The sequence below is a fragment of the Malurus melanocephalus genome, unplaced genomic scaffold, assembly GCF_030028575.1.
Source record: "Malurus melanocephalus ecotype Western Australia unplaced genomic scaffold, MMel_1.1 scaffold_87, whole genome shotgun sequence".
Taxonomy (NCBI): Eukaryota; Metazoa; Chordata; class Aves; order Passeriformes; family Maluridae; genus Malurus; species Malurus melanocephalus.
Genome location: NW_026623319.1, coordinates 1,633,802 through 1,646,110, shown reverse-complemented (window position 1 = coordinate 1,646,110; position 12,309 = coordinate 1,633,802). Strand labels below are relative to the sequence as shown.

General features: G+C 44.2%; 1 protein-coding gene across 1 annotated transcript in view; it reads right to left on the bottom strand.

The window, feature by feature from the left end:
* The window catches only part of BSN (bassoon presynaptic cytomatrix protein), an 87,027-nt gene that overhangs the window by 57,816 nt on the left and 16,902 nt on the right, over positions 1 to 12,309 (bottom strand). The window contains exon 2 of the mRNA XM_057367976.1: positions 6,538 to 6,937. Coding sequence (XP_057223959.1) covers positions 6,538 to 6,937 — 400 coding nt within the window. The remainder of the gene's footprint in view (positions 1 to 6,537; positions 6,938 to 12,309) is intronic.

Genomic DNA, 12,309 nt, shown 5'->3' with positions numbered 1-12,309 from the left:
ACGGGGCAGATGCTGACTGGGATGGAAGCAGCCCTGTGACAGCAGACCAGGCAAAGCATCCCTGCCCGGCAGCTGCAGCCCAAATTGCTGCATCCCTAGGAGAAGGCAGCAAGCATRCCAAGCCCCAGCTCCTATAAACAGCATTACCCACTGCACATGCAGGTCACTGCTGGCTGAAGTTCTGCTAAAAACAAAGAAAAAAATGGAATAAAACACACATTTCTCTCCTATTGCACAGGATGATCCAATGGAAAATTTCTCCCAGATCCTCAACGTAATGCTAACGACAGATTTATTTTTRCAGCTATATGGTGAAGGAGGATGATCTCAAAAGACAAATCATTCTAAAATGGGCAACTTGACTCAGCAACACAGGGGTCTGGCTGAATATAGGGTACAACCTACCACCTACACACACAAAAAGCTAACACCACAGCAAAACACAAACACCGGCTGCCCAAGGGTGTCTGGGGGTTTGATCTGATCACAGAAGGAAAAAACACAGATACACAGAAGGAAGGGTCACCGCTGACAGAGCCAGCCCTACAGCCTTATCTCCCAGTTACCCAGACACCATGAGCATGACACCAGCATGTGAAACATGCCATGGGACCCTAGACCAGAGAAACACTTTTCAGACCCAACACCCATTCTTTAAAAGGGAACTATAACCTCTAAATACAGTCTTGTGTTTCTCCAAGAGCACAATAATACACACGCAGGAGATGCAGSGACACACAGATGCCAGTGGCTGGGGCTGGAGGTGCTTCATGGCCAGGAAAACAAAAAGTTATTGAGGTCCCAAGAGCAGGAGAAAACCTTGCTGGCTTTGCTTTGTTCAGTAAGAGAAGAGACTGTGTAAATATAATATCATAGCTCTGTAAATATAACTATAATATTATAAATATAATATCACAGACTGTGTAAATATAACTGTCACAGCKTATCCTCTGCCATCCTTCCCATTGCAAAGAGCTACATCCAACATGGAGCTGATGCATCCAGAGGAAACTTGGAAATTTAGGAGATGCCATGCCAGCATTGCACCACAACTTCTCAATGAAGAGCCAAAGAGGTAAAGAATACTTTGGTTGCTGTAAAAGGCAGGGAGAGACAAGGGAGACCAAATTTCTCATAAAACTCACGTTTCATTATCAATGAGCAAGTAGATCCCTGTTTTCTTTCAGTTCTTTAGTGCTCAGCCCTGGGTAAAAGCACTGATGCCAACAGGGATTCTACCCACACTTGCACAGCACCAGACACCAGTAAATGTCTGAATGTTTAATGAATGATAGGCAGAAGAGGAGATGGATGAGAGGAAGAGATGTGATTCACTGCCATTAAYAAGAGCCATTGGTTGAGTGTAGAACCAATAACCCCCCTGGCATCCTAACCACAGCCCTTGGCTTGCAGGGTTTCTGAACCAATGGTCATTAGAGTCAAGSCAAAGCCTCCTGAAGGGTAAATAAGTTAGATTGGACCCCTAATTCAAATATGCTGTGTTTTCCTGAAAATTGGACACCAATATGCTGCAATGTGTAAAACTGGGACGATGAACCAAATGAGATATGGACTCCTTTGAAAAGTAGTGTATGAACAGCTTCACAATTTCAATATTTGAGTCTTTTTCAGTCCTTTGCTAAATGACTGAGGTGATGCTGTGGGCAGGCACCATTCCTGACAGTACAGCCAGGCTGGAAAAGGCTTTGGCCTTTGGCCATCCCTCCAGTGCCAACAAGCCCCATTCCTGCTACCAGAGATGCTCTGCATTGTGTCACCCCTCAGCTTCCCCAACTCCTTTGTCTTCTTTTTTCCACTTTACCCAAATTTTCTTATACTACTGAGCAGAAAACCATCTGCTGTGAGGTTACGACAGGATAAACACAGCACTACACAATATTTAGACTATTTCAGTCTCATCTCCTCAGCTGATGGTCTATTTTCCATTAATACAATTTAAATATTTACCTAAAAACTTTAAATTATTTTTGTGRCTATCTCATCTTGCTACAGATAACTCAAGAGTTGCTGAGGATTTTCTTCTCCTGTCAAACAACTCTGACTGCTGTTTGGAAAGCAACCAGCAAGTTTTTAATCCTCCSTGAGACTTTTTACGTTTTGCTTGCTGAAAGTCCGTGATCAAAGGTTTGTGATGAGCTTATATGGCACCGAGCAYGTAGGGAACAGATTTCTCTCAAATATTTTAAGTATTTCATAATTCATTACATTCATGGCATAAAAAGTACAAAGAACCTCTTCAACCTCCCTAAGTGAAGCTAAAAACATGGGCAGAACTGAAGTTTAACAACTATTAGTCATAAATACGGCCACAAATACAGCAAATACCATCAAAACAGCTTGGGGACAAAAACGGCACCTTCAGAAAGGAAGTAATTTGGTAAAGAACACACATGTATAAATATGTTCTTTTTATTCAGGGCCATGCATCTGAATGCTTATGAAACTGCCTCTAATAAACACTACTTCAAATTGAAAAAGGCATGATAGAATCATGAGGCAGGCAAAAAAGGTTTCCTATGATCCCAAGTGGTTCCAAGCAGACCTATTAAGCAGCCAAGCATTTAGAGTTTCATTTCAGCTCTAACTAAAGCACACGTTTTAATGCTGTGCTGCTGCTCTTGATTAAAATCAAACTCAAGTTCCTTGTGTTTTCAGTTTAGTGCTTAGGATAGGGAGAAAAACAAATTAAAAGAAACCCAACAAATTTTAGGAGAAGACTGAAGAATAAATTAATTTATGAAATTAGCAATGYGCAGCGGCACTTCAAAACCCCAGAGAAGCAGAAAGGATGCCTGCAGGTTACTCCTTATGATACCAAACAGAGCAAATCCAATCAGATGAACATGCTGCTGGATCAGTCAGGCAAAAGCCACAGGAGCGGCAGAACAAAGTGAAAAATGTATAAAAAGAGGATTTTCTAAACCTATTGTAGTGGTTTGAAACTGAGCTATTCCCCCCGGAGGAGATGACAGCATCACTGGTATGGTCCTGCAGAACAAGCTGTCCAAAAAAATCCCTCAAAGACAACATAGAGGAAAAGAAGAAACAGAAGTTTTAATGAGAAATTAAAAATCCTGCTAGAATGTGAAAGCTGCAATGTTGCACTTAAAATAACACACCTCCATTCAAAAACCTATTTCCTGCACAGGACACTAAGCAAGCTGCTAGGTTTTAGCATAATTAGTTCAAAACTCTTTGTCATTAATGGTGCCACCATTGCTCCCTGCTTGCTAATTCCCTTTCCTTGCTTAAAATAACTGTCTATAGGAAGAGCACTGACCTTCAGGAATAAGTGAATGAACGAGGAAAGCAGCCTGCTGCACACGACCAAATTGAAAACGATGACAGCAGCTATTTCAGTGCATGGAGATGAACAGAGGGAACAATATGATTATCTACATGTAAAATATGAGTGACACCAGCAGCAGACAGGAACTTCTGTTTGCCCAGTCTTGTGAAACAAGAACGAGCTGCTGCTCAAAGGAATAAATAGACAGTGAAATAAAAACCCAAAAAGATATTTTGTTTTTCTCAGCAAGCGATCAACTCAAGATGCCACAGCRGCTGATTGCTTCGTCAGCACAGAAATTCATGACTTGCCTTTAAAGACAAAATGACCATCAAGCCACRTGAAAAGGAATAAAACACAACAGCCAAAGAAAAATAGTATTTCAAAGGAAAGAATGTGCTTCTGAGCAGAAGGTATCATCTAATTACAAAGTAAAGGTGTTTTGTTAGGAGGTGCAGTTAACTCTTCCCTGAAAAATCTGTTCTTGGACTTGTAAGGGGCAAGATGGGGCTTGATGGACTACAGCTCATACACTATTATTTTCTTTGAATATGTATTACCAAAAGCTATTTTATACCATGTATACATATACAAGTAAAAAACTCATGAAAAGACAATGTTTATGTAAGATTTAAATCCCAGCTCTCAATACAGTTTCAGAAACCATTATGCCAAATTAGCCCTGGGGCTCCCATCTCACCATGCCAGCGGTTTCTGGCAGTCCCACAGATTGCACAGCAGAGGATGTACCAAGCAGAACACAATTTTGGTTTTCTTGGGTTTGATTTTCTTAGAAAATGTGGTATTTTTGATGATTTAATCCTTCTAGAGAGTCTTGAAAGCAGAAAGAAGCTACAAATCCATATCTACTGTGGCACAAAGCGGCAATATCAACTACACATGAAAATACATTCATAAGGAAACACAAATAGGAAATATAACACCTTATTGGCAATGCTGTGCAGCCAACATGCAGCACCTGCTGGGTTGGAGGTACCAGGATGGATGGATGTTTTCCCTGTGAGGGGAGGCAGTGGAACAGGTGGGACCAGCACGTCCACCCATGGAAGGTTCCAGCACCCAACAGGGTACAGCCTGGAGATCCATTCCCTGATTGCTGCTTTGTGCAGAGGTTGGAACAGATAACTTCCAGAGATCCTTCCCAACCCAGCTATCACCATCATGATAGAGARCACCCTCCCAGCTGCCTTCCATTACCCCTCAGTAACATCACCAGGATGCTTCAGGCACCTCGCTGTGTGACTCTGGAATAGCAGCACAAGGAATGATGTTGAGGAAAATGAGTCACACTTCCAACAAGGCAGCAACCRCTGCTCCCCCAGCCAGCCCATCACATGGGCTGCCAACACGAGCTGCAAACACTTCTCTTGGACAACTGTTTTCATCCCCCAGCTCCCAAAACGACCTACTTACAAGTCATAAGGTTTCTTGCTGCTGAAATGCATAATAAACTCAGGACAGACAAAAAAAAAAAAAAAAAAAAAAAAGTCTTTTTCCATTTCAGGTTCAATTTTTTTGATTTAATGTTTAAAAAATGCTCTGCAGTCAAACACATTTCAGATGGCACAGAGACCTAGAGATGCCAAGAGCAAAATGGCCTAGAGCTGCTAAGCAAAATCTCTATGCACACACATATGTTAATGTGGGTACCTGCAAGAGAGACTCGGGATAGAGACCACTGTGGGTAAGCTCTTGGGACAAGGCAGAAGAGACAAGACCAGAAATTGAGAAATTGGTGCATGTGTATTTTGTTATTTCCTGGTTAATTGATACTATTCAAAGTAACTGGACAACTTTCAAGGCAATGCTTGGAGAACAAAATTAATGTGTGGCAAACCTAATTAAAAGTGAAACTTACAAGCAAAACAGAAAACAGGCCCATGGCATTTCTTTGCAGGAGGCTGAATTTTAACCTCAAGGCGCTTTATTAAGATTTGAGACCTTATTCTGACCTTTGCAGGGGTAAATACCTGTGGAGTAAAATCAGGAACCACTTAATTACACATTATTATACCAGGGCTATCTCCTTCATGGGGCAAGATTATTTACAAGGGCATGTAGGGACAGGACAGGGAAATAGGTTCAAATTCAGAGAGAGTAGATTTGGACTCGATATTAGGAAAAAAATCTTTACTGTGAGTGTAGCAAGGCACTGGAACAGGCTGCYCAAGGAAGTTGTGAATGTCACATCCCTAGAAGTGTCCAAGGCCTGGTTGGATGGAGCTCAGAGCAATTTGGTTTAGTGAAAGGTGTCCCTACACATGGCAGAGGGTTGGATCTGCAGGTGATCTCCGAGGCCCCTTCCAACACAAACTGTTCCATAGTTCTACAATTCCTTCCATTAGGAAAAAAAAACTAGAAGGCAGGAGTTCCTCAAACAATGATGTTTGGACACCACTGTGCCAGGTACAAGCAGTGTATGCTTACCAGAAATGGCTACTGGGAATAAATCCTGGGTATCCAGGGGGCTCCAGTGCCTAAATCCTGTTTTATCATGCACTGGAGTGGCACAGTCACTTTCCAAACTGTGACTTTAAGTTTCTGCTTTAAGCCTAAGATTAGAAACCCCTGTGTTTTTGCTCTTAACAGCTGCAGAAGCCATCGCATACCTTCCCACCCTGAGTGGAGATCTGTGACCTCAGAGGCTGGCACAGGCAGCCCCTCACCTCAGCCAGCCCCAGCACCCACCTCCAGCACCGCTGCCGGCTCCACCCCCAGAACCCTGAGCATCCATTTCACACATCCCACGAGACGCTCAGCCCCCAGCAATGCAGCACGTCGTGCACGACTCCTGGCACTCCCCTCCCGCCGCCCAGAGTGACGCTGCCTAGAACCCACCAGAAACTGCCATGAGTCAGGGAGACACTTGACACCTTGTGGCGACAGCAGCCCCTCTGCTCCCCTCCTCGCTGTCAAATCCTTTGACTCCAGGACAATTTTGAGAACGGAGACTTCAGCTACATGTTTTGGCATCTCAACAACAGAGACTGAGCCCTGAGAGTCTACCAATACCTTTTAATTAATTTATCTCCCTCATCTTAACAAATCTCACATAATCACAGTTAYTCCCTGATTACCAGCAGAGCCCCTGCCCTTGGTCAATGCTTTGCAGCTACCAAAAGCAAAGGTGCAACTTCCGTGCTTGGAGAAAGCAAGAACCCACCCAAAGCAGCCAGGAGAGCTGCACGAGGAAGAGGAAGCATTACCTGGGTGAGGTGTGGGTTGGGGTTGAAGCCACACTGGTTGCAGACCTTGCTGTGACACTGGGTGCAGGCGTTGAAGTTGGGCTGGCCAGGGGAAGAGGTGAGCTCTGTCGTCTTGCAGATGGGGCAGAGGGTGCTGCTGGGGAGGGGGGCGATCTGCGGGACTGAGTAGGGAGAGGTAGGGGTGCTACCCCGGTCCGGCGACACCGAGGGAGACCTCCCTGAGCCCTGGCTCCTGGCGTCCACCTGCAGCGTCCTCCGCGGCCCCTCCGCTGCCGGTCCGGCCTGGCCCCGGCCCCTCATCTCCCGGGGGCTCTGGGAGCTGGGTGCAGTCTGTGCAAGGGAGGGGGATGGTGACCGCTGGCCCGCAGCCTGGTCCAGCTGCTCTGGTCTCCTCAGCGTGCTGAAATACCATCAAAACACACACAATAAGCTCAGGTTTCGAATGTTCATTTGATRCCAGTCAATGTAGACAACTGCCACAGCACCCTCTCCCCCTCAAAATCCCAGCTCAGCCAAGAAGGCATAGCWCAACCCCACTGCAAACCAGGGAAACTGCTCAGATCAGCAGAAGGATACACTACCTTACGAAACGAGGCGCGATTTCAGCTTTCTCTTATATAACCCAGCGGCAGAGATGTAATTGAATTATTCGGTGTATTCTGAGTTGAACTTTAGTCAGAAAGTTGCACATAAAAATGTGCGTGAGATGTTTGGGAAGCTCAGCCTCCTGCCAGCCAGGGCTCCCAGCACTTCTCTAGCACAAACTTCAACACAAACTCACTGGAAGAGGCAGCCGTGACTCTGCTTTGCAGCCTGCGGGGCCCTTTCTGCAGGGACATGGCCAACGCGTGCTAAACCAGCTTCTCACAGCCTACTTTCATGAGTGGCTGTGAAACCAGAAGACTGAAAAGAGCCTTACTTATTAAAAGAAAACCGTTCCAGAAGCCCAATGGAGGCAGGAGAACTACTTGTACTTTCTCAGCAGTCAGGCAGAACCATGCAAGTCACAGGTGAAAGCCACTAAGGGCTTGTTTCCCAGAGGCCGTAGCAATGGGAAATCAAGAGAGGGCTTTGGCTCTGCTTTAGTAATCAGTACCAAAGTGGGAAATACAGGCATCAGGGACTTTTGTGGGCTGGCTGCCCCAAGCTGAACCCTCTTCTGGTGACGGGAGTCTTGGCTGGGCACAAAAAAACCATTCCAGTTGGGATGAATCTGGTTACCAGGACAAGATGGTAAAACCAGAGCTACCTATAAGGAACAATCCTGAGACTGGCACTGTACCCCACCAACAGTCCCATAGCCTGCACACCACAGTGCTGAGAGATACTCCTGGCCATCCCAAGGAGCTCTGGAGCAGCTCCAGCTGCAAGAGCTTTGAACTGATGTGCTGCAGAGCTTAGCATGACAGCCTGCACACCCTCCTCCCCTGTGAAGTCCTGCTGATGGACCACAAATGCACGAGAACAAATCTGTRATGGAAGATACTCATCTAATTACAGAATCATTTGGTCCATGTGCTTATCAGTAATGCCCACAAATCTTTCTTGAAAAAGGAGAGACCCTAATGCCCTCACTACCTGTGATCTACAGCTGTTTAAGGAAAAGTATTACTCAGATCCTCAGATTTAATACATTTTTGATTTACCAAGCAGGGTCTGACCTTATAAAGGTTTAGAAAGGGAACTTAAATGCATAAAACTAATGAAATTCAAAGTGCATGTTGYCACAGTAATAGGAAGTCAGATCAAAATAAATAGTAAAATTGCACTTTGGGAATACTTTCTGGCTGCAGGTTGAAACCCACTTCTCTGAAGGAAGAATCACACAATAATAATAAAGCAAAGCACTAAGTGGGGGGAGTGATCTGCTCTAGAAGGAAAAGAAAACTGGCCCTGCAGTAGGTACCTGCCATGGATGTTGCTAACATGTGCTGCTCCTCCATTGTTAGCTCTGACACCCTTGAGTCCAGATTTGGGGTTTGCCTACTGATGTTGACAGCTGCAGAGCTGCTGCCCCATAAAACACAAGGCATCTGTAGCTGGTGGAGATTGGAGAGCCCAGTTCTGGACACTAGGAGGAAGTACTGACAGAAAGCAAAATGCTCCCTCTCACCTTTAATTTAATTCCTATAAAACCCCCAGCATTTATGTATTAGACACACACTATCCTAATGATGTATTAAACAATTCTGAAATAACATTACTTGAAAAAACTCATATATATATATGGACAAATAAATATTTGTTGTTTGCCACAGCTGAATGGTTATCCTGCCCAGAGAAACTGTGGCTACCCCATCCCTGGAAATGTTCAAGGCCAGGGTGCATGGGGTTTGAAGCAACCTGCTGTACTGGAAGGCATCCCTGCCCATGACAGGGGGTAGAATGAAGTGGTCTGTAAGCTCCCTCCCATCCCAAATCATTCTGTGATTCTGCAAATTTCAAAATTCAGGACTTCTCCCCATTTGATATGAAGAAAATATCTGCCACCAAGTAGGAATTCTGACTCCATCAAGGAGTTGTCAGACAACACACAGACAAGCTCACTACATTTCCTACCCAAAACAGAGTGTGGCTCTCTTGGAAATGCAAAAGCCCATGAGGAACAACACAGCAGGTGCTGTTATTCTGCCCCGAGCATCATTCCTGATACAGAAGAGAAAGGAGGGTGGTTGGATGCACTGGCAGGTCAGTGCTGCTCCAGAGATGCTTTCCCAGCCTGGGCTCGAGCTCCCTTCCAGCTCCCTGCACTTTTTCAAATGCTAAGTAATGCCGGGCACCACCTCCATCCCATTCCCAGCAGCAGTTTCACTCCATGTACTTCTACCAACACTGCATTTATTTATTTTATAATTATCCAGGATGCCTCAGCCTCCCTGTGATACAGGCTGGGCTGTCTCTCACTTGTACCAGTTGAACATACCCGTGAAATTTTAAGACCAGAAGAAATCATCTGGTCTGTCAAATACAGTAACTCAATCCAGGAGAGATGCCTCAGGAAAGAACATGAGAATAGTCATATGGAATCAAACACAGGCCCACGCTCACTGCATCTTCTGCGAGAATGCTCCCGTATTTGTATGACTTGTACCCATTTATGAATCCTTTTTTTTTTTTTTTTGCTGTTACAATAGCCCAAACTGCAGCTCAGCCCATTTTTTTTTTTTTTTACAGACTTTATCACTGATAGTTAACTAGCACTGGGCTGCTAACCAGTTCCAAAGAATTCCCCCATTCCACTTGAGTATTCATTAACAATTTGAAATGTCTTAATAAGGCAGGATTCCCCCTGTCTGGTAGGGGATGTATTGCTTATGCACCGCCCTAATTGCTGAATTAAAAATATTGGGCAATACAGAGTCAAGGATCTCCCCAGGGTCTAAACTCAGCAGTGTTCTCCCTTACTAACAGAGTAATAATTTTGTACAACTAAAGAATCTCAAGTGTGTTTGACTGAACGTATTAACAATTACACTGTCCAGGTTTTMATTTATGATATGCTGACTATGAATRCTTTGTATCACAAGAAGGGCAGGCAGGCAGCTCTACTCACCTGCCCACAGTCASTGGGAGGGTGAGCAGCTGGGAAGATGCTGTTTCCTTTCTTTAGTCACTGTTTTTAGATGAAAAACGGTGTATTTCTCTTTGCTTTCTAAAACACCCTCCATTTTCCAGCACAAAGGTAAGCGAGCACCCACAAAAATTAACCCTTGGCTCCATGAAAGAGAGGAAGCAAAGCTGCAAGGTTGCTACCACAGCTAAAAATCATCCTGAGACATTAATCCAATCCAGTTCTGCCTCTCCATCAGATACCTCTGATTAAAAAGGTCCAGAACTACCCTTGCCCCACTTGGGAACAGATATGGATATGAAACCWGCCTTTCTATTTAGGGCTGTCACAACGTCCTGGGAGGAGATGGATAAGTACTGGGAGGGAAGAGCTGCCCAAGACGATCAGAAACATGAAGAGCACAAGGAAAATCAAGGGTCAAAGCTATTCACCACAAAACCAAGCTCAGCAGTATAAGATGCCACAGGCACCTCAGATTTTTCAGGACTGATTTTTTCCCTAATGCAAAAACCATGTTTTTTCATTAAAATTRCAAAAATTGGGAAAGCTTTAAAAACAAAGTCCTACTTACAGCCAAAACAAATGTTAGACAGTTTGCTGGTTAATATTTAATTTCAGAAAAAACATGATTTGTCCTAAGCCAGACTTATGATGCCACAGCAGCACCAGGGAAAAGATGTCAGTAGCTTCAGGGAAGATGAAAGCAATGCAATGACATAGCACTAGTTTATGCTTCTGTGCCAGTAAATTGGTACAGCCTTCTTATTTGGGAATTCCCAGGTAAAGTCAGGGTCTGTAGGAGGGAATTGCTCTAATTTAACTTAAGTAGAGTCATCAGTGCCACTAAATTTTACAGGCAAGACCCAGGCTTGAAGCCAGCATCCCAAGAGATGTCAACAGGCCCTTTTTCACATGAGGTGCTAACTTGGGAGCAATAACCATTGCAAGGTAAATGCCAACACTGTTAATGTCTCTGCTATAAAATCAAGCAATAACGATATTACACAAAATCTACATGCACAGCTGGTAAATCAAGTCTTGTTGACTTGTGTGGAAAAGTTCACGAGACAGCATTGGTTTTCTCCTGATTTATTGGTTTTTGTCTAATTTCACATCTCCGCCTTGAGCACATTGGCCACATCCATCTGCTCAGCTGCCACCAAACTCTGGCAGTGCTCACATCCACAGGAGCTTGGCATCTGTGGTCAGAGTAAATCCTTCAGGAGCTGCAGCCCTTTTATGAAATTGAAAAACGTGGATTGCATTCCTTCCTCTGCTTGGTGCCAAAGGAAATGGGTCCCTGCTCACTGCACAACTGATCTAATTACTGCATTGTAGTAGATAAAAAACATGAAAATAAGTGACACTGTGACCATCATTTTACAAACTGCCTGCYCTGCTCAGGCTTTCCAAAGAAGCACTGAGTTTGTCCATGGAAGGGAGCTCCCAGCTTCAAATCTGGATTAAAAATCAGCAAAATGAGGACAAGCAAGCCTTTTCTGTTAGCAGAAAAAGAGGAAAAACTGGGTAGAAAAAGTGGGGAAATGACTGCTTGCTGGCAGTGAAACCAAGGGGATGAACAGCAAACACAACTCAAGATAAAGCATGTAAAGAGACATATGAAGAGGCTCACACCCAAAAGAGGGAGGCTGGGCTGACCAATAAGAATTAGAGCTGCTCAGCTACGAGCAGAGAATTGACCTAGTTGGTTCGACTGAAACCTGATGTGAACATCCACATGACTGATTTTAAGAATCACTGAGTATAACCTATCTAGGAAAAAAAAAAAGTAGCTAAACAAACAGGCAGTTGTACTCTAGGTCAAAATGGCACTGGATTTGACTTGGAAAGACATCATTCTGAATGGTTACAGGTCAGCATAGGAACAGCATGGGATAATTTCAAATATTAGCTGGTATATACTGCCTGTCAGCAAGTCTGACTAGAAAATAGGACATGCAAACTTTTAATAAATAAACAGAAAAAGAAGTGTCTGATGTGGAGGGCCTTTGGTTTCAGCTCCATGCACTGAAAATCTCACACTAGTGATGCTTGGATATACCCTGAGCCTGGGTATTTTATTGGGGGCAGCTTTGTAGCTCTAAAAGTCCTACATCCAACACAGGGAATCCTGCATCAGGCTCTGCTTTGATAAAGTCCTACATCCAACACAGGGAATCCTGCATCAGGCTCTGCTTTGA